The 21,968-nt window shown below is 43.0% G+C and overlaps 1 protein-coding gene across 6 annotated transcripts in view; it reads right to left on the bottom strand.

The window, feature by feature from the left end:
- The window catches only part of LOC137300495 (astrotactin-2-like), a 1,223,335-nt gene that overhangs the window by 828,320 nt on the left and 373,047 nt on the right, over positions 1–21,968 (bottom strand). For 5 of the 6 annotated variants that reach the window (XM_067969577.1, XM_067969574.1, XM_067969578.1 and 2 more), the window contains one exon: positions 1,675–1,827. The exons of the other annotated variant lie outside the window; for it this stretch is intronic. In XM_067969577.1, coding sequence (XP_067825678.1) covers positions 1,675–1,827 — 153 coding nt within the window. The remainder of the gene's footprint in view (positions 1–1,674; positions 1,828–21,968) is intronic. 6 annotated transcript variants of the gene reach the window in all.

Here is a 21,968-nt window from a genome sequence, read left to right as displayed (position 1 = left end):
TACTTTCTGACAATAATGGCCTCCCCCTTCAGCTATAATTATACATTAAAATTGACTCTAAATAGAGATTTCCCCCATGTATAGGAACATAGAAATGCACAGGACCAAAGGCAACTACTGTTCATCTGGGTGGTCCCCAAGTTTAAAAAATATAATTCTCCTCCACTTACGCCATTAACTCCTTTCTGTCATCCAAAAGCTAGCCAGGTCCATCTTGAATTTACCATTATTATTCACCTTCAGTCTCCCTGTTCCATACTTTCACCAGCTGTGATGTAATTAAAGCTTAAGTGACTTTTGCTCTCTCCCTTCTGAGTTTGAGTCTGTGCCACTTAGTTACAGAGCTTGTGACTGTGATAAATAATTTGTTCGAGTTCAATTAATTCATACGTCTTAGAATGTTGTAAAGTCCACGTATCTACCTTAAGCCATCTTTCCTCCAGCACAAACATTCCCAGCTTCCTTAATCTCGCCTTGTGCTTCAGGTGCCTAATTAGGCATCAGTTTTGATGCCCTCCCCAAAGCTGGAATAGTATTGTCAGTATAGTACAAGCTGGATCCTGTTAAATTCCACAGGTTGACACAAATAAGTAACATGTTCTTCTTAGGCAGATTTGAAGCAGATTCAATTTATTTTTTTTGCCTCTCGTCACAGTTTTGTAGAAACATGATCACTTTGACATATTTGAGTTTGAATCATCTTCTTCAGTTCTATTAAGAATGCCGAGCCGGTCACGTATTCCTACACCTGAGAATATATGTGTCGTAAACCCTCATATTGCCCGATATGGAAGCCAGCCGAAGGATGCCTTATAATTGAGTTCACACAAAGACTGTGTCAGATTTGCCAATGTTGTTCTTATGAAGGTCGACCTGGAATGCAATAGCCCAGCAGTTGCACAAAGAGCCCTGTTAAACCACGTAGTTGTGGTTCCCTTACCTGCTTGTCTAGTTCATCCTTTCTCCCATCCATGCAGGCCAAGCTGGGCATGGACAATGTATAGATATTTTTGCCCATATTCTATGCATCCATGTCAGTTAGCAAATCACTCCGAGAACCTGCATTAGCTTCAAATCTTTGAGAAGCGTCGCCTCACTAGACACTGCTTTGCAAAAATCAAAATCAGCGTATTTATTGCCGAAATGCATTGTTTCTCATTTTTTGCTCGACTCTGCTTTCTCAGAAACACAGCACATTGACTTTAGTCTGCAGAGTTTTTCAGGTGCATGTGAGAGGAAGTGCTGCTGCTGCACAAGGGTGATTAGCATAAGGCTTATGCCACACTGCAATCAATGATGAATAAGGCTTCCTGCATGGGACAAGAATTGTAAAAGATTGGGCCACCAAATTACTACTGCAAAACCTTGCATATTAGTCCCTATGTTTAAATTCATAGTTTGTAACAAAATGAATGTAACTTATGTCTCGCGGAGAGTATGCACCGAAGATGAGTCAGAGAAAGTGGAGGGAGAAAGAGAAGAACTGTATACTTTGATTCATGAGAAGCCCTAGAATCCATAATAATTAATAAAGTAGCAACCTAAATGGATTGCTCGTCAGTACATGCATTCTACCACCACCAGTACCACCACCTCTACCACCAACCTACCATCACCTCTTATCTTAAATGGATATTTGGAAATATACTTAACAATGGTAGTTATGTGTCCTACCTCTATTTTTATTCCTCCTTCCTTTCTTTCGTCCTGTGGATGTGCTGCGTGGTGCCTGCTGGAGGTGGGAGATCTCAATTGGCGTGTTTGTTCGAAAACTCTCCTTGAACTTCTGCATCAATGACTGCACTGTTTCTTGAGTCACATCAGCGGCTACAACGTGTCAATTTTATCATTAAAATGTGAAAATGTTACATCTGCAAGTTCTATTACTTGACAGTCAAACTGTGTAAGCATACATTGTAATGCCAAAATTATATTTAACTAATATTTTGATAAATAAAAACCCTCATGAGTCCTTAAGAAATAAACAAAACTGATGTGTCAAAAAACTAAACAACAGTTTCTGGGTTGTTGAGTATCTAGTTGGTAGATCAGCAAACTAGTTGATAAAGGTGTTTTAGAACTAATTACAACAGTGACTACACTTCAAAAGTACTTCATTGATTGTAAAATGCTTTGGGACATCCTAAGGTCGTGAAAGACGTTATATAAATGCAAGTCTTTCTTTCTTTCTAATGCTACGAGACAAGGAGGGGGCACTTGAAAAAAATGCCATGCGAGAGGTGGCTTTAGTGTTATTGTGCTGGAATTCCAATCTGCAGATACTGATTCAAATCCCATTCTGAGCGGTCATTCAAATTCAGCAATTTTCCCAATGGGAACATTTCAATGGCACTGGGCCAGATGTGGGTGCATTGGGCAGAATGGAAGGGCATCAATGACAGATTATTGATCAGCCGCCCATCCATATGAACAAGTCATTGAAAAGGTCTAAGTCCGTCCAGCTCCCCACTCGCCTGCCCATCCTTCCTTTCAAAGCAGTAGCAGTCTCACATTTTAGACATTTGTCAACTTTTGTTTCCAGATTTTTTTTGGGTGGGGGGTTGGCGGGGAGGTGGTTGGGGGGTAGGGAAAAAGAAAACAAGCAGAAGTTAATTCTTCCATGAGTCATGTTCTTTTTTTTTTCAGAAAAAAAAGAGAAGGTTGAGAATTACACTTGAGATAGAATTTTGCACCACAGGTTTTTGATTCCAGTCTGAGCAGTATAAATCAGGGTACTCTGGCTTGTAAGCCAACACTTTTTCATGCGTACAAACAGCTCTCTGCATTATCGAACAGGGCAGCAGACTGAACACCCATCATTATGTTATTTTTCTGAAGAGCTTGGAATATGGTATGAGCAGGAAGAAGAATTTGGGGATATAAATTATAACTGATGAATGTTCTTGTTTTTGTTGTTCAGACCATATTTTTTCGTGATATCCATCATTATAACTGCTCAAGATTGTGAAATTAAAAATTGTGGGCCACGCAGCAGTGATCAATTGTCTTCTTGAAAAGATTCTGTCGGAATCACCTTCTGCTGCCATGTTGTATTGGGTCACACCAAAAAGAAAAAGCTTAGGGTGAAAAATGTTCCTTTTACAAAATAAAATAAAAAGCTTATCTTCCTCCTACCAACCTAAAACTATCAAGCATTCAAAAAGCAGGGACAGTTTCCTGCAGCATGTGAAAGCGAATGAACTGACAAAGAAAAAGGTGAAGGGGACCCGGGTGGAGCTGAAGTGCCAGTCCGCTGAGTCCAGGAAAGCACACTTCATACAAACCTGGGCTAACAAACTACAGTTACTGGAACTAATTCCATACGAGTTCATGGCATAATGTTGTTATCAAATCAAATAAACTTTCTGTCTCTCAAAAAATACTAGCTGAGGCTTGTGAGAGAAATAGGGAAAGTCTCTATTGCTTTATTCACTGCAGCCCTCCCTCCTTCACCTATGAAAGTGAGAGTCTCAGTAGCAACCAATCTTGCAGCATGTATATTTTTGAGGTGCAACTGGTCTTGTCAGTACATCCTCCTCTCTAAGAGGAAGCATAATGCTTAATCCAGTGCTCCAGAGCAGGATATAATCAGACTGCAGCATGTCTGAAGAATTATGTTGGTACGTTAAATCAGGCTAATGCATTGGTGGCTGATGCATGTAAAAACAAGCAGGCTACCATAAAATGTTGGCAAATATGTTTTCATTTGTTATTAGCAGATTTTGTCCTGCTGCAAAAGGAATTGGTCACCCCAGACCCCAGTGTACTTTAAAAGTGCCTTGTAATAATTATTAGAATAACCTGGTTTCCATTTATCAACATAATGCTACTCATTGCAGTGTACCATGGAAAATAATTCATTTTAAGGCTTAATGCAAGCAGTGCAATTTGTTTCCTTAGACAGGCGACAGGTAATATGAGAGGATTTTTTAATCGACTACTTTGTCCAAAGCCCAATGCCTAATTTCAGGGGCAACACTCCAAATTCTGTGATTTGCAGTCAAGCCTTTTTTGTACAGTCTGCCACTTTGAGGAAAATGGAAATGTCAGTCTGGTGCATTAGGTGCTGGTCTTCTGAGATTTTGGTTAAGTCTCATTGTTGGGACAGTTAAGCAGGATCTTTACCCTCCATTCAACCTCTGCTACAGACAACTTGAAGCTGCTAACCTTTGACAATGAGTGCAAGAAGTGGAAAAGGTTTCAACCTCACCATGAGATACACAAACTAAAATTAAAAATGAATACATAAATATTATAAATCAATCTCCAGCACATTCACGTGATGTGAGGTGATAAATAATAATATGACCAGAAAACTGATGAGCGACAAATTCATTTTGGGGGGTAATCGTCAGTGCAATAAGTGCACTGTATCAGATAGCTGTTGTTGGTACATTTCAAAAGTACTTAATTGGCTGTAAAGAGCTTTGGGACATCCAGAGGTCATGAAAGGTGCCATATAAATGTTCTTGTTTTTTGAAAGACTTCCAAACAAAAATAAATACAACTTCAACTAAGGGGACGGTAGCATAGTGGTTATGTTACTGAATTAATAATCCAGAGGCCTGGACTAATAATCCAGAGTCACGAGTTCAAATCCCGCCACGTCAACTGGGGAATTTAAATTCAATTAATCTGGAATTAAAATACCAGCATCAGTAATTACCGGATTGTCGTAAAAACCCATCTGGTGCACTAATGTCCTTCAGGGAAAGAAACCTGCTGACCTTACCCGGTCTGGCCTATATGTGACTCAAGACCCACAGCAATGTGGTTGATTCTTAATTGCCCTCTGAAATGGCCCAGCAAGCCACTCAGTTGTAAAATCTCACTTAAAAAAAAGTCACAATAAGAATAAAACCGGATGGACCACGAGGCACCGGACACGACAAAGGCAAACCAAGCCCAGTCGACCCTGCAAAGTCCTCCTCACTAACATCTGGGGACTTGTGCCAAAATTGGGAGAGCTGTCCCACAGACTAGTCAAGCAACAGCCTGACATAGCCATACTCACAGAATCATACCTTTCAGCCAACGTCCCAGACTCTTCCATCACCATCCCTGGGCATGTCCAGTCCCACCGGCAGGACAGACCCACCAGAGGTGGCGGTACAGTGATATACAGTCAGGAGGGAGTGGCCCTGGGAATCCTCAACATTGACTCTGGACCCCATGAAATCTCATGGCATCAGGTCAAACATGGGCAAGGAAACCTCCTGCTGATTACCACCTACCGTCCTCCTGCAGCTGATGAATCAGTCCTCCTCCATGTTGAGCACCACTTGGAGGAAGCACTGAGGGTAGCAAGGGCACAGAATGTACTCTGGGTGGGGGACTTCAATGTCCATCACCAAGATTGGCTCGGTAGCACCACGACTGACCGAGCTGGCCGAGTCCTAAATGACATAGCTGCCAGACTGGACCTGCGGCAGGTGGTGAGTGAACCAACACGAGGGAAAAACTTACTTGACCTCGTCCTCACCAATCTACCTGTCGCAAACGCATCTGTCCATGACAGTATTGGTAGGAGTGACCATCGCACAGTTCTCGTGGAGATGAAGTCCCGTCTTCGCACTGAGGACACCATCCAACGTGTTGTGTGGCACTACCACCTGTGCTAAATGCGATAGATTCGGAACAGATCTAGCAGCTCAAAAGTGGGCGTCCATGAGGCGTTGTGGGGCAGCAGCAGAATTGTATTCCAGCACAATCTGTAACCTCATGGCCCGGCATATTCCTCACTCTACCATTACCAACACGCCAGGGGTTCAACCCTGGTTCAATGAGGAGTGTAGAAGAGCATGCCAGGAGCAGCACCAGACGTACCTAAAAATGAGGTGCCAACGTGGTGAAGCTACAACTCAGGACTACATGCATGCTAAACAGCGGAAGCAACATGCTATAGACAGAGCTAAGCGATTCCACAACCAACGGATCAGATTAAAGCTCTGCAGTCCTGCCACATCCAGTTGTGAATGGTGGTGGACAATTAAAGAACTAACAGGAGGAGGCTCTGCAAACATCCCCATCCTCAATGATGGCAGAGTCCAACACGCGAGTGCAAAAGACAAGGCTGAAGCGTTTGCAACCATCTTCTGCCAGAAGTGCCGAGTGGATGATCCATCTCGGCCTCCTCCCGATATCCCCACCATCACAGAAGCCAGCCTTCAGCCAATTTGATTCACTCCACGTGATATCAAGAAAAGGCTGAGTGCAATGGATACAGCAAAGGCTATGGACCCCGACAACATCCCGGCTGTAGTGCTGAAGACTTGTGCTCCAGAACTAGCTGCGCCTCTAGCCAAGCTGTTCAAATACAGCGACAACAGTGGCATATACCCGACAATGTGGAAAATTGCCCAGGTATGTCCTGTCCACAAAAAGCAGGAAAAATCCAATCCGGCCAATTACCGCCCCATCAGTCTATTCTCAATCATCAGCAAAGTGATGGAAGGTGTCGTCGACAGTGCTATCAAGCGGCACTTACTCACCAATAACCTGCTCATCGATGCTCAGTTTGGGTTCTGCCAGGACCACTCGGCTCCAGACCTCATTACAGCCTTGGTCCAAACATGGACAAAAGAGCTGAATTCCAGAGGTGAGCTGAGAGTGACTGCCCTTGACATCAAGGCAGCATTTGACCGAGTGTGGCACCAAAGAGCCCTAGTAAAATTGAAGTCAATGGGAATCAGGGGAAAAACTCTCCAGTGGCTGGAGTCATACCTAGCACAAAGGAAGATGGTAGTGGTTGGTGGAGGCCAATCATCTCAGGCCCAGGACATTGCTGCAGGAGTTCCTCAAGGCAGTGTCCTCGGCCCAACCATCTTCAGCTGCTTCATCAATGACCTTCCCTCCATCATAAGCTCGGAAATGGGGATGTTCGCAGATGATTGCACAGTGTTCAGTTGCATTCGCAACCCCTCAGATAATGAAGCAGTCCGAGCCCACATGCAGCAAGACCTGGACAACATCCAAGCTTGGGCTCATAAGTGGCAAGTAACATTCGCGCCAGACAAGTGCCAGGCAATGACCAACTCCAACAAGAGAGAGTCCAACCACCTCCCCTTGACATTCAACGGCATTACCATCGCCGAATCCCCCACCATCAACATCCTGGGGGTCACCATTGACCAGAAACTTAACTGGACAAGCCATATAAATACTGTGGTTACAAGAGCAGGTCAGAGTCTGGGTAATCTGCGGCGAGTGACTCACCTCCTGACCCACCAAAGCATTTCCACCATCTACAAGGCACAAGTCAGGAGTGTGATGGAATATTCTCCACTTGCCTGGATGAGTGCAGCTCCAACAACACTCAAGAAGCTCGACACCATCCAGGACAAAGCAGCCCGCTTGATTGGCACCCCATCCACCACCCTAAACATTCACTCCCTTCACCACCGGTGCACTGTGGCTGCAGTGTGTACCATCCACAGGATGCACTGCAGCAACTCACCAAGGCTTCTTCGACAGCACCTCCCAAACCCGCGACCTCTACCACCTAGAAGGACAAGAGCAACAGGTACATGGGAATAGCATCACCTGCACGTTCCCCTCCAAGTCACACACCATCCCGACTTGGAAATATATCGCCGTTCCTTCATCGTCGCTTGGCCAAAATCCTGGAACTCCCTTCCTAACAGCACTGTGGGAGAACCTTCACCACACGGACTGCAGCGGTTCAAGAAGGCGGCTCACCACCACCTTCTCAAGGACAATTAAAGATGGGCAATAAATGCCGGCCTCGCCAGCGACGCCCACATCCCATGAACGAATAAAAAAAAATAGTGGGCTCATGTGAAGCAGTTCAGTGAGTTGAGAGATATTAATGTAGAGAGGTTTTCTTAATACGACTGATCATTTTGTTGTAAGGTTTCATTAGTTACGATAATTAGAGTATTAATTCAATGACTATCTCGCACTTCCCTCCCCACCGCCCTGAAGCACCCGAGACTGCTCTCAACATAACCTTACTCTCAGGCCAGGATTTTGACCTGGAGCCGGGAAGGGGGATGCTGGGGGGGGGGCGTCGTATCGCGGACGGCAATCCCGGAAGTACAGGTTTTCCGGACGTCCTTACGATTTTGACATAAGGACTTCTTTTGTTCTTTTTGTCGGTTTTCCGTCCGACAGGCCGTTCCGATTGACAGGCTGGTCTCAGTCGGACGGGAGCAGAGCCAGGAAGAGGACGTCTTCAGGCAAGTCTTGGAGTGTTTGGATGGGGGGAGGGGGCTGGATGGGCACAGGGGCATGGGTGAGCACAGGGTGGCATGGGGGTCAGCCATCTGGAGGGTGATCAGTCATGAGGCGGGGGGAGATCAAGGGTCATTGGGGAGGGGGGCGATCGGGTGTCAGTTACTGGGGGGTCATTCACCGAGGTGGGCGGGGGGGCGGGTCTGGATCGGAGGTCATCATGGGGGTCTGCAATCATCGTGGGGGAGGTGTCGCTGCAGGTATGATTGTTAGGCCTGGGGTAAGCACTCCTGCTGCTCCGGGCCCACAAGCTGTGCCAGAAAGGCACTTACCTGTAGTTTCGGGCCTTCTTGCCTCCTCTCACAGGGAGTGAAGGAGAAGGCCCGGGAATCCCCGCCCCCAGGGGTTGAAAACACAAAACCTTTCAAAACGGAGGCCCACAGCCTCCTTGTTAAGTTTTAGTGACCAACTCCGCCTCCTGAGCGTAGGTTGGTCGCCTGCCCCTCGTCTGCCCGGTGAAAAACAGAAATGGGCGGATTGGAGGCGGATTTGAGATCGTTGCAATTGTCAATGCCCGCCCCCAACCCACCCGTTTTTCATAGTTAAAATCCTGCCTTTCGTGTCATAATGACAGGAACTGAATCCCATCCTTCAATCAATCAGAGTATGAAAAGAGAAAAAAAGATGGATAGAGCCAAGCATAATTGAATTCTACATAATTTAGCACAGAAGTCATTTATTTAACAGACCAAAACAATAAATACTGTACCAGTTTGATTTCAAAGTACAGTTTTTGCATTTACAATTGTGGTAACTACTTAAAATTAAAACACTTACCCAGTTGTTTCAACATATTTAGAACTGGAGTCCCATCAAATCAAACATTTAAGCATGGAAATGAAAATCACATTTTTATTGGTGTGAAGCACAATGTCAAAATGACATCATGATGTGCTTTCAATTGCTCTTCTTGGGTAAAAGCCACAAAATGCTCATTAAAATTCATTTTTGGAAACTCTTTCAGAAATACACCATGTTATAAATAGACATGTCGACATGCTTTGAATAGCAGATACGTACGCCAAGTTGCGACTTCTGATCAAAATGCAATATGCTTGAGCTATCCAGTCTCCATCACTTTATCGGTCTATTTATTGTTTCACATGACTGACTACAAGGTATTCTATCTTCCTTTATCTTCCCACTGCTCAAGCTCAGACGACATACTATCTCCTCTGACATTGCAGATCTCATTTGAATTCAGTCAATGCATTTTCACCCCTCGAGAAGCCACTGAACCCGAACATTCAAGATGATCTGTATCAAAAATCACCAATGCTCTAGGCATTGCTGCTGATTCCTCAGACATTTACACAATAAACCATTAAGATGCCATGGTATTTTAATGCATCTAACCAAAACTATTTTTAACATAAAAAAATCTAGCAGACAATCTCATTCTCATTCTTCTGAGCTTTAATCTTCTTCATTGGTGTATGCATCATTTGGTCTGCATTACACATTGGAAGATTAAGCAAAACGCTTTAAAGGAGAAGGATCTCTAGGGGTTAATTACTACCAATTACAAGTGCTTAACAGTGAGCACATCTACAGTTTCAGTTTCTCAAAGAACTTAATTTTTAAAGGTTTCTGCATTTGCAGGACTCCTCCATTGGTCCTATGTAATCATCTGCTTGCCACACAATTGGAATATGCAGTGATCTAAGGAGAGATGAGACCTTTGCTGAGTGTCACTTAGTCCAGTTAGTATCGCAGTATCTTTGGTGTACATGGAGACAGATGGCTACTCCTCCCCTCTTCCATGCCATTCTTAAATTTAGATAGTTTTTATGCTTCGTAATAATCCACCATTGAATGCAAAAGAAATAACTGGATTTATTATGGCTGTAAACAACTTTACATTCAAGTAACATTAAGCAGCTCCCTACCTCACTCTCCCATTCTGGATCTAACTGCTTGTTAGCAAAATTCTGCCCGTATCCTAACTTGCACCAAATCCCGTTTACCCATTACCCCTGTGCTCGTTGACCTACATTGGCAACTCCTCTATTTTAAAATTCTCATCCTTATTTTCAAATCCCTCCAAGGCCTCGCCCCTCCCTATCTCTGTAATCTCCTCCAGCCCTTCAATCCTCCGAGATCTTTGCGCTCCTCCAATTCTGGCTTCTTGCATATCTTCAATTTTCTTTCCTCCACCACTGGCGGCCGTGCCTTCAGCTGCCTTGCCCTAAGCTCTGGAATTCCCTCGCTAAACCTCTCTGCCTCTCTACATCTCTCTCCTCCTTTAAGATGCTCCTTGAAATCTACCTCTTTGACCAAGCTTTTAGTCACCTGACCTTATACCTCCTTATGTGGCTCGGTATCAAATTTTGTTGGATAACGCTCCTGTGATGCATCTTGGGACATTTTACTCTTGCTCATGTTAAGGGACCATCTATACATTCTCATGCTGAAAATATACATCTCTATCCTCTTACTCCACCCTGGTCTCTGCTGAATATTTGCAAATTTTAGGAGATGCTCATTGATAAAAGAACAAAAGAACTTGCATTCATATGGTACCTTTCACAACCTGAGGACGTCCCAATGCATATCACAGCCAATTAAATACTTTTGGAGTGTAGGTCATGTTGCAATGTAGAGATACGCAGCAGCTAATTTTGGCACAGAAAGGTCCCACAAACAGCAATGAGATGAATGACCAGATAATCTGTTTCAGTGGTGTTGGTTGAGGGATAAATATTGGCCAGGACACCGGGAGAACTCCCCTGCTTTTATTCAAAAAGCACCGTGGGATCTTTTACATCCACCCGAGTACTGCACTGAAATATCAACCGAGATTATGTGCTCAAGTCTCACTCCCGACTCAGAAGCATGAGTGCTGCCACCGAGCCTCACCTCATCGCTGAGCAGTAATTACGCTCAAGGTTACCAACTTCATAAAAAGTGTTTGTAAACAAATGAGAAAAGTTTTGCGAAATACATGATTCGGCAACACAGATCAAATGGAACTTCATAAAATTACTTGCACGTAACGCTATCAACACAAAAAACATGGAGCTACTCTCCATCCCCATGTAATAAATGGTTGACAACATCTTTCCCATTTAAAAAGCACCCTTTTAAAACTGCAAAAGAATCCATATTTCAACAGTGAAAGGATTGGAGCTTTTACTCCACACATATACTGACGATTCATCTCTTCCTGCTTTTGTTGCACATCCTACAGCGCTATGCTCAGCAGATAAAGAGCTACATTTATGAATACTGCAACACTTCCTATCTGATGGAACCAATTGGGTTGTTAGAGGAATAAGGCCTAAAAAGTAACTCAATGGCATGAATGAAATAATAAAATAACAGACAGCTGAAACACTCAAGGGCTTGCCAGGACAGAAGAATTGGTTTTCACATTGTAATTTTGTGTTTTCTTTCCCCTAATTATGGACTAGAGTGTGTAACTTTGATTACAGTCATCAACTTTTCATTTTTGCCAACAATTACCATTATTAAGGTTGCAGGCGCCTGTCATGAAGTGTCACATGATTAAGAAAGGGGGTGGGGAAATACAAGATTATAATATTTGCCAAGGAAAAATAAACTGTGTGGTCTTAGCAGAAAGTTTCCATATGATATTTCACTCTCAAATAAAACGTGTTTTACTTGGACACTAAAACCAAGCACTTGACTCTCATTGCCACTTTTGTAATTATTTAACCCTTAGCTTATCTTTTTCTGAATGGCTGAAAATCTCCAATGTTCAAAATTACTTAATGAGCATTCTACTGTCTGATGCGAGGATAAAGAATATAGAACCAATTACTCACTACCCACCAAGTCACACACATCTGGCCTTTGAAGGAGAGGGGTGGGAAAAGGCAGCTTGGGTGCTGCTTTCTGCCAGATGCTAGGAAATATAAAATAACTTAATGAAAACTCCCCATCTCCTGCAGGCAGAGAGCTGGCCAGCAATCAACGGATCAAACCTACATTTCACGCTTTATGCATCAATAAAATAACTCATGGGCTAATCTGATCACTTGATCTAATCATGTATTTATGATCATTGGGAATTAGTTCAATGAACTTGCAGGGCCAAAATCTCCATTTTCATCTTTAATTCTGTGTGACAGCCTGGGAGCTGCGGCCCAACGATTTACTGATGCACTTTTGTCACACATTATGAGGCCCTGGGATCATGCCTAAAGTGAATTCTCACTTCACCTAGGCTGTCTGGTCTGGGAGACACACAGTGTGGAAAACTGAGACTTGCCTCGAGGCATGGAGAGAAAAACAGAGAGTGAGTCAACCAAGGCCGTCTCCATAGGTTGCCAAGGAGTTGGCTACAAAATCATATTGGCACAAGCTTGACTGCAGGTGACCAAACTGTTAATAAGGGAATGGAATATTGGATGGGGGAGGGGACCTAAAAAGGAGTAAGGAACTGAAAAGTGGAGGGGAATAATTCTCACAATTTCTGGCCAGTATTTTACCTGCAAACATTGTTTTCTTTTACAAGTTGGTATCCATCTGCTTTAGAATCAGAGAGCAATAAGACATCTTTTCCTGTATGTATAGTTTAATGGGGCAGGCGGGGGGATGAGTTTATGTAATTAACAGTCCTGGATACTACACTTGTACATCTCTCATAGGGAGCAAGAAATATCAGACAGGAGCCAGGATTCACCAAGACCATTCCATTGTCATGCCTGTATCCCTCTTGTCCTTATTAGATCAAGGATCTATTCACTTCTTTTGGAATGTATTAAGTCAGCTACAAGAATTGATTGATGAAAAGTAAACATACCTTTTAAAATTACTATGTTTAAAACAGAACATAAGGCTGACATAGGATTAAATAGAACATAAGAATGATTTCCTGTATCTTTTCTTGGTCAGAAGTATGCTAATTTATTCTGAGGCATTTCATGTGCAGGATTACAGATTTAACTCTGCTATTGGTGGCATCTGGCCCAAATGAAGAACATTCTGGTCTGGGCAAGTGCTGGCATGGGCTGTTTGTTTAGGCCCCTTTACTTCCCCCTCTCTTTTTTCATTTGGTTCTGTCTCTTGTATAGGATATTTCTTGCTCCCTATGAGCGATATACAAGTCTAGTATCCAGGACTGTTAATTACATAAACTCTTCCCCCCGCCCTATATAGAAATAAATACTTCATGTTGGAAGTCATAGAAAAATAAACACCAAAACCACTGCGGACTAATTTTTCCAACAATTACTTCAATAATTTGAAATACTTCAATGCAAACTTTCATCACCCAGTGTAGGATGCTATTTATTTTACATTTCAATTATCCCAAAATGATAATAAAATCAACATAAATGACTCTGAAGACCTATTTTGCAAGAAATTGGTTCAGAAGAGTTTATTCTGAGATAAAAGGAAACAATTCTTCAAAAACTGAATGGAAAAAAACAACAGCTTTCCTTTGTTCCCATCTTCTTATTTTCTCCTGCAAAACTTGCAAGTGTTCTGAGTCTGTGATGTGGAATCTAGAAGTGAACTCTTGCTTCACTTTTCTTTGTTGGTTTGGAGCATATGATCCCAAGACTGTTATCCTCCATTTTGTTTCCCTTCTCTTTATGTTGACCTGGGCCTTATCCTACTCACTGGTTAAATGAGTGAACAGGAACCACCTCTTCCAGGCCTTTAAGAATACTGGTGTTCAGCCAAAGAGTTCCAGAGAGTGACTTCAGCTAACTCCTTTCGGATTTTGCTTTCCTTTCATAGGGAATCACCTGGCCTCTACTCACTCCCTCCCTCCCCATGAGACCACAACCAGAGTTATGAACTTAACATGTAAGAAAATAAGAAGGCTTGAAATAAGAAAAGATAATTCAACCTATCAAGCCTCATTCCTGCCACAGAGTTTGGGTGATCTATTCTATCAGAGGCTTTACACAATCGTTTCTTGAGGTAAGGTTTGGATATATACTCCCTGATCTATAAATTGTAGTCAAGCAAAATACAGTCTGTTAACACATTTGCAACTTCAGATCTCTGCCGACCATCCTACCCTTGGCACACTAACTCTAGTAACACTGTAACCATTGTGTCCTGCAAAGTATTTGACCATTTCAGTCCACATCTAACTTCAAACTCATTTTCAGCCAGATACTTATGTGGCTCCATTTTTAAGGAGTCAAACACAGCCTCAAAATTGCTTTTTCTATTAGTTGCTTGATATAATCTGCTACAGATGGTGGTGGAAGGAGAGTGTAGTCATTGTGACCAGGAGGATGGTGGCAATGCAATCACGCAGTTTATAGCAAGTTGAGCTGCTCACCAGGTCATTGGAGTTTGAGAACTCATAACTGCCATTGTCAATTATCCAGTGACCACCTCCCTTGGGAGAGGGATGGGAAGAAAGGTTAGGAAGCTATCTCTGGGGTCAAGATGACTCCAAGGTGACATGCCTGGTGTTGAAAGTTCAGAATCAAGTTAACCTACTGTAGAAAACTTGATAATCCAATACCCTACCCAGGCAAGTCTGCAGTAATGTTGATGTCTCATCTGCAGCCTGGCTCAATTATGGAACCTTGACGGGTATATCTGTCACTGGGTGCTGGGATTGTGTCTGCTCAGTTCCAGATAATCTTGGTTGCTAATGTTCTAATAGGTAGGATGTTTGTAACTGGAGAAGTGACAGGAAGCTTACCATTGCATTGTATTATTTAGTGGCACCGTTTCAGCTGGTTAAACTCCAAAAATACTCCTGCGTACACTTGAGAGTCCCTCAGCCTCGACTCCGCCAGTCTGCGCAAAAACTCTATAGACTTAGTTAAGTGGGGTGTCCCCCGATAGGGAGAGAATGCTCAGTCCACATCTCAGAAACAAATTCTACAGGTGTAGATTTATTAGCAGCTTGGTTTGGAAATACTTCTAAGCTCTAGTCTCTCTTTAAAATGACTAATTATAATCTATGTTGTTTAGTTTGCTACTTACTATCCAAGTCAAATAGCTACTTATAATATAACTTGGCTTTCCAGTGTTTACTTTTCAGTATTTTTTTCCCTTTTAAAAAAGTCAAAATCAGCATAAAGCCCATTTTAAATAATTTCAGTGGTGCAAATAGCTTCATCAATTAACTTGTTTATCAACATCTCATTTAAAATCAGGCATTGTTCATAAATCAAACTTCTCACAATAAATCTTAATGTACCCTTTCTGCGTTTCCTCAGACATTCTTGCCCCTCTTTCTGACCCATAATTTTTTTAAAATCTTGGCCAACAGCCTTTAATCATTGGTACTTGATACGGTGGGAAAAATACTGTTTGGCCATTCAGGTCACTGCTAAAGTGTGGCCTGAGAGAACTGATGAACTTGAAGATCCTCATTTGCAGGGTTGGCCTCAGCAAACTGTACACATCACAATAGAGGTGTTAAAAAAAACTTGTCTTCAAACTTTGAAGAGATGCTGCCCTTTTTATATTGGGTCAGTGACTATCACAGATGGGATGATTCTTGGATTCATTACCATTCAACAACAAACTGAAAAGGGTTTCCATTTCAGTTCACATGCATACTTAAACAAGGCACCCGAGTGAATGACAAAAATTAATAGCATTTGTGACTGCACTGGAAAACTTTAAAGCTAATTTAACAATGCTACCAAGTAAACGGCATGAGTCAAGGAATGGAAAGGATTTGAACTCCAGTTTGGACATTTCTAATTCATCATACAATTTGTTCGTCTAACTCAGAGTTTCATTAAGGCATATTCTATCTTTCCACTGTTGTTCAAGTTGTTCAGCACTTTCCAGATCACGACAGGAATAATCAAAGTGTTACAGTACTCTTCATCAGTCATATCTAACCTGTCCATTGCATTTGTCTGTCACTGTGAAGACAAGAGCAATTGCCAAATCCTCATGCATCTCAAAGATTTAATTAATTGTCATGGGCAAACATCACAAATCGAACCTCTGATATGTTGGCTATCAGAGTGAAATAAAACGAGCAGATATTTTTCATACACTTGGGTGGATTGCAGCAAAGCCTTCATAGCAGGAGCACAATTTTGGAAAAGGTCACCAATGCAACCATCAATCCGATTTAGACTAATTCAAGACTACTTTGTGAGCTTTTTATCCTCATTCTTCCTTCTGAATCAGGACTTCAACAAAAGGTGCCTGCTACTTTGATGATCTTGGGCACTGGAGTTCCATAGGCATTTGACGAGAACATCCATTGAAGGAAAGAGGTAGTGAACTCTCAAAATAGTTGTTTCCCAGTCCTGTACATTTCTATGTTCATAGCTTTTATATCCAAGGTTGCCATGTATGAAACCCAGAATCTTATTTGCCTTTTTTATTGCCTATTATAACTCACTACAAGCTTTAAAGATCTAAGCATCTGTGTCACTAGACTCTATTAAGAGTTTTATCATTTGGAATACACTAGGCCCGATATTAGGAGGGAGGCGGATTGCCAGCGGGGGGTTGACTGGGCACGTGGGTAACCTGCCCAGTAAAATCGGTGGGTTCCCCACGCGATCATAAGTAAATTGAAGCCACTCACCTTGGATTCCGGGTTTCGCGCTGGAAAGCTGTGCAACGGGCAGACTGCACACCCGCATCATAGGCTGTCAGCTGGAAGAGCCCCATTTAAAGGGGCAGTCCTCCACTGACTGACGTTGCAGAAAGGAGCCAAAATTAGGGCATGGACCAGCCCAGGGGGAAGGCTGCTCCCAGCTTTAATGATGCCTCACTCCAGGTCCTACTGGATGGGATGAGGAGGAGGAGGAGGACAGAGATCTTCTCCCCGGCAGACGGGAGGAAGTGGCCTGCCTCTGCCACCATGAAGGCCTGGCTCGAGGTGGCAGAGGAGGTCATCAGCACCACCAACATATCACGCACCTGCATACAGTGCAGGAGGTGCTTCAATGACCTTACCAGGTCAGCCGAAGTGAGTACACTTACTCAGTCCCCTACACTCCATCTGCCACATCACCGCCCCCACCCCACGTCTCCTTCTGCACTGCCAACACTACTCTATCACATCACTCCTCACACCCACTGAACCCTAATCCTCATCTTACCTGCACTTCCTCACCTCCCCAGTACTCATCCCACCACTACCACTCAACCCAATCCTCATACAATCTCATGGCTCTGTCTCACACTCACCCTCTCATGCATCTCTTTCATGGTCAGCCTCACCCAACCTGCCACTACCTGTACTGCAGCCACAGGGCATGCATCACGTATGTGCAGCAGGAAGCGTAAGGCGAACGTGTCGTGAGCACAAAGGGGATGCACAAGGGTGTTTGAGGGTTTGTCATGGTTTTTACTTATATTTGATTTCTGATCAACTCACTTTACATATTATATTGTCACCACTACTGCCACGTCTTGGCCGTTCTTGACTGGCTTGTGCAATAATGCCCTTTCATGAGGTTCTCCATGAAAACCCTTGATGCAACCCACTGGGTCACCCTACAGTGGGTGTATGTGTAATTGCACGACGACTTTGTGCAGATGCCTGTTGCGCAGCACTGTGTCGTGTAGCTCCACGTGGCGGAGGTGGACGGCATGCCTGGTGAGGCTGGTGATGTTGGTCGTCCTCCAACGGAGTGATGAATGCAGCAATGGAACGTCCCCCCCACCCATCCTGATGGTGTGAGTGTGAGGGGGTCCACAAAGTAGGTAAATGTGTTTGGACAGCAGAGTTTAGGGTATGATTTAATAATTTGGAGTGTGGAGACAACGGTGTGGCAGGCAAAACTTTGTCTGAGGTGACAGAGTGCCCTGCTGCAATGAATGAGGGTTTTCCCCACACCTGTTAAATGGACCTTTGCAGCTGCCACTGGCTCCTGGCTGCAATACGTCTGTTTAAACAGGGAGTGTTTCCCCCAGCATGGGAAACACACTTTGGGTAGTCCAAAATCCGAATCCTCCTAAAATCTCCAACTAATGAAGTCTGTAAACGACCTCAAGCATCCAGATAATGATCTTAAGTGGGATCCCGCTGGCTTTGATTGCCGGTGGGAGTCCCGCATGCGGGGGCTGCGCGCGCACCGATTCGCGTCATTGGGGAACCCGGAAGTGGGCGGGTTGGAGCCGGGCTCCGGACCCGCTCCGGGAATCCCCAATTTTAGGAGCCCCCCGCCATGAAGGCACCCGCTCGGCCATCCGAAAATTGACCCCACTGTTGTTTTTAATGAAATGTACTGATCATCCTTTCCACTGAACTTCCCCTGCCTTGCAACTGCCCACTCTGTTAACCTATTGATGTCATCCTGAAAACTCCTGCATTCTTTCTTATAGTTTGACAAGCTCCTAATTTGGTATCATCAGCCAACCTCAACGTCATTGATCTTGTGCCTATGTCTAAATCATTTGTTATATAAATGGAAAATAAAATAACCCAACATAGTTCCCTGAGACATAACACACTCACATCCCACAATACAAAAAACAGCCATCTACCTCAACTATTAGCGTTTGTGCCCTAACCAACTGTCTATCCTGGCAGTTATATTCCCTTTAATAATATCTACCTTAATTTTTACAAGTATTTTATGTGACACGCTGTCAAACGCCTTCTAGAAATCCATATGTACAACATTCATTGCATTCGCTTCATCTATGCGCTCTGCTTTCCTCATAAAATTTAATTAAATTAGCCAAGCATATCCTGTCATTTACAAATCAATGCCAATGGTCCCTAATTAGCTCATTAACGCTAATTTAATTCCATATAACATATTCTAGACGTTTACTCACAATCCAAGTAAGTAATTTCCTAGTTCATCCCTTTCCTTTCTCTTGAACAAAGGTTTAATATTTAACTTCAGTCTTTCAGCACAATTACCATTTCTGAAGATCTTTGAAAAATGATGTCACCCTTATGTTACCTCTAACCTCTCTCAGTATTCTAAGATATATACTATTTGGACTTGGTAACTTTTCTACTTTCAGTCCGATTAACTTTTTAAATACAGCTTCTTTTTGAAAATGTATCTCTGTGGATCAGTGGAGCACTCTCACCTGAGTCAGATGCTTATGGGTTCAAGTCCCACTCCAGAGACTGGAGTATAAAATCTAGGCCGACATTCCAATGCAGCACCAAGAGAGTGCTGGACTGTCGGAGATGCAATCTTTCAGATGAGAGGTTAAACCGAAGCCACGTCTGCCCTCTCAGGTGGACGTAAATCCCATCTGATCAACATTGGTTCCATGGCATTATTTCAAAGAAGAACTGGGGAGATCCCCGCCAGTGTCCAGGCCCATGTTTATCCCTCAACCAACATCACTAAAACAGATTTTCTGGTCATCGTCACATTGTTTGTGGGACCTTCCTATGTGTAAATTGGCTGCCACATTTCCTATATTACAACACTGATGACACTTCAAAACTACTTCATTGGCTGTAAAGCGCTTTGAGACATCCTGAGGTCATGAAAGGCATGATATAAATGCATGTCTTTCTTTCTTTCTACTTCCACAGTCCCACCTTCATTTTCCTCTGTAAAAACTGAGGCAAAATATTGTTTAAGCATCTCTGCCATTCCTTAACTTTCAATCACAAGATGCCACACTATTAGAAGATGGTCCAACATTTCCTACTAACTCTACTCAACACGAAAGCCTTGTCTTTAACGTTTGGCAATGCAATTTTTCAGTCCAGCCTTCAGATTCCCAAGTATACAACCCAGGATAACTTCCCTGCTGAGTTTCCCTTCCTCCCTGTGGAGTCACAGCTATGTCTTCCCTCAATAACATAGTTGTGCTCCGTCATCCAATTATGAAGTGGTGCTCATCTGAATAAGTTTGTGGCTGAGACTGTCCTGACTTCTCATCTGGTAGATGATGGGAGATGGTTAGTAGCCTACAATGAATACAAGGACTACAAAACAAAACATTTTCCTATTGAATCACTGCTTGCTAGCTCAAAAAGGAATAAAAACTGCCCTTAAATTGTTCACCTACTAATACACAGTCAGGATGCTCTTATAATAACTTCTCCCATGGAAGGTGTCCTATACACATTCCTTCTCTCCTGTCAGACGGGCATAGGACCATGAATTATCTTTACAGCCATATTCAGTCGCATGAACAAATCTCCTGGCAATCTTTAATGAAGTAATGGATTGGACCTCAGAGTTTAGTCCTGTTTCATCTTGTTCAAATGTTCTTCACAGAGGGTGCCAAAAATGTCAATATCCATAATTAAGCCACACTGCCTTAGCACTGGATTTATTTTAAGTGAAGGGCTCTCTTGCCTCCACTTAATCTTTTGATTCAGCATCCTTTGATAATTTTTAATTTTCTCTTTGGGATTTTAACAGTTCAATTCCATGTTGGATCTATGTGTATCCAATATTTCAAATCTTCTTATCTTGTTAGAATATGACTAAGCTGCTTAACAGTCAAGGTATGAGTTTCTGCTGGCAAAGAGATCAAAAACTGACATTTCAGAGACTACTAATTATTTTTGCTTTATGAAAGATTCCTTGAAACTCCAACCATGAGCCCCATCCTGTGTGGCTGCTTATTCACATCTATCTATTTCTCAGGGGAATTTCAGCCTTGCAGTTGGTCTATGCAACTGGTTCCGAGCATCAGACCTTGTATGTAAACAATGCACGCAGTTGAGAAGTTTTGATAGCTCCAAATTTGCACTGAGACAGAGATGCTTCTTAGGGTTTTAAAAGAGGTGGCTGGAGAGATAGTGGATGCATTGGTTTTGATCTTCCAGAATTCCCTCGATTCTAGAACAGTCCTCATGGATTGGAAGGTAGCAAATGTAACTCTGCTATTCAAGGAAAAGAGGAATAGAGAAAACAGAGAACTATAGGCCAGTTAGCCTGACATCAGTGGTAGGGAAAATGCTTGAATCTATTTTCAAGGATGTAGTAACAGGGTGTAACTAGCCGGGTAGATAAGGGGGAACCAGTGAATGTAGTGTATTTGGATTTTCAAAAGGCATTTGATAAGGTGCCACACAAGAGGTTGTTACACAAGATTAGGGCTCATGGGATTGAGGGTAATATATTAGCGTAGATTGAGGATTGGTTAACGGTAGGAAAACAGACAGTAGGAATAAACGGGTCATGTTTAGGTTGGCAAGTTGTAACTAGTGGGGTTCCGCAAGGATCAGTGTTTGGGCCTCAGCTGTTTACAATATATATCAATGACTTAGATGATGGACCGAATGTAATGTATCCAAGCTTGCTGACGATACAAAGCTAGGTGGGAAAGTAAGCTGTGAAGAGGACGCAAGGAGGGTGCAAAGGGGATATAGACAGGATAAGTGAATGGGCAAGAAGGTGTCAGATGGAGTATAATGTGGGGAAATCGAAAATTATCCACTTTGGTAGGAAGAAGAGAAAAGCAGAATATTTTTTAAAAGGTGAGAGACTAAGGTTGGTATTCAGAGGGACTTGAGTGTCATTGTACATGAATCACAGAAAGTTAACATGCAGGTACAGCAAGCAATTAGGAAGGCAAATGGTATGTTAGCCTTTATTGCAAGGAGGTTAGAGTTTAAGAGTAAGGAGGTCTTGCTGAAATTATACAGGGCTCTGGTGAGATCACACCTGGAGTTCTGTGTGCAGTTTTGGTCTCCTTATCGAAGGAAGGATATACTTGCCTAAGAGGGGGTGCAATGAAGGTTCACTAGATTGGTTCCTGAGATGAGAGGGTTGTCCTTTGAAGAGAGATTGAGTAAAATGGGCCTGTATTCTCTGGAGTTTAGAAGAATGAGAGATGATTGCATTGAAACGTAT

The sequence above is a fragment of the Heptranchias perlo genome, chromosome 31 (genome assembly GCF_035084215.1).
Source record: "Heptranchias perlo isolate sHepPer1 chromosome 31, sHepPer1.hap1, whole genome shotgun sequence".
NCBI classification, from domain to species: Eukaryota; Metazoa; Chordata; class Chondrichthyes; order Hexanchiformes; family Hexanchidae; genus Heptranchias; species Heptranchias perlo.
This window is presented reverse-complemented; position numbering and strand designations above follow the sequence as displayed.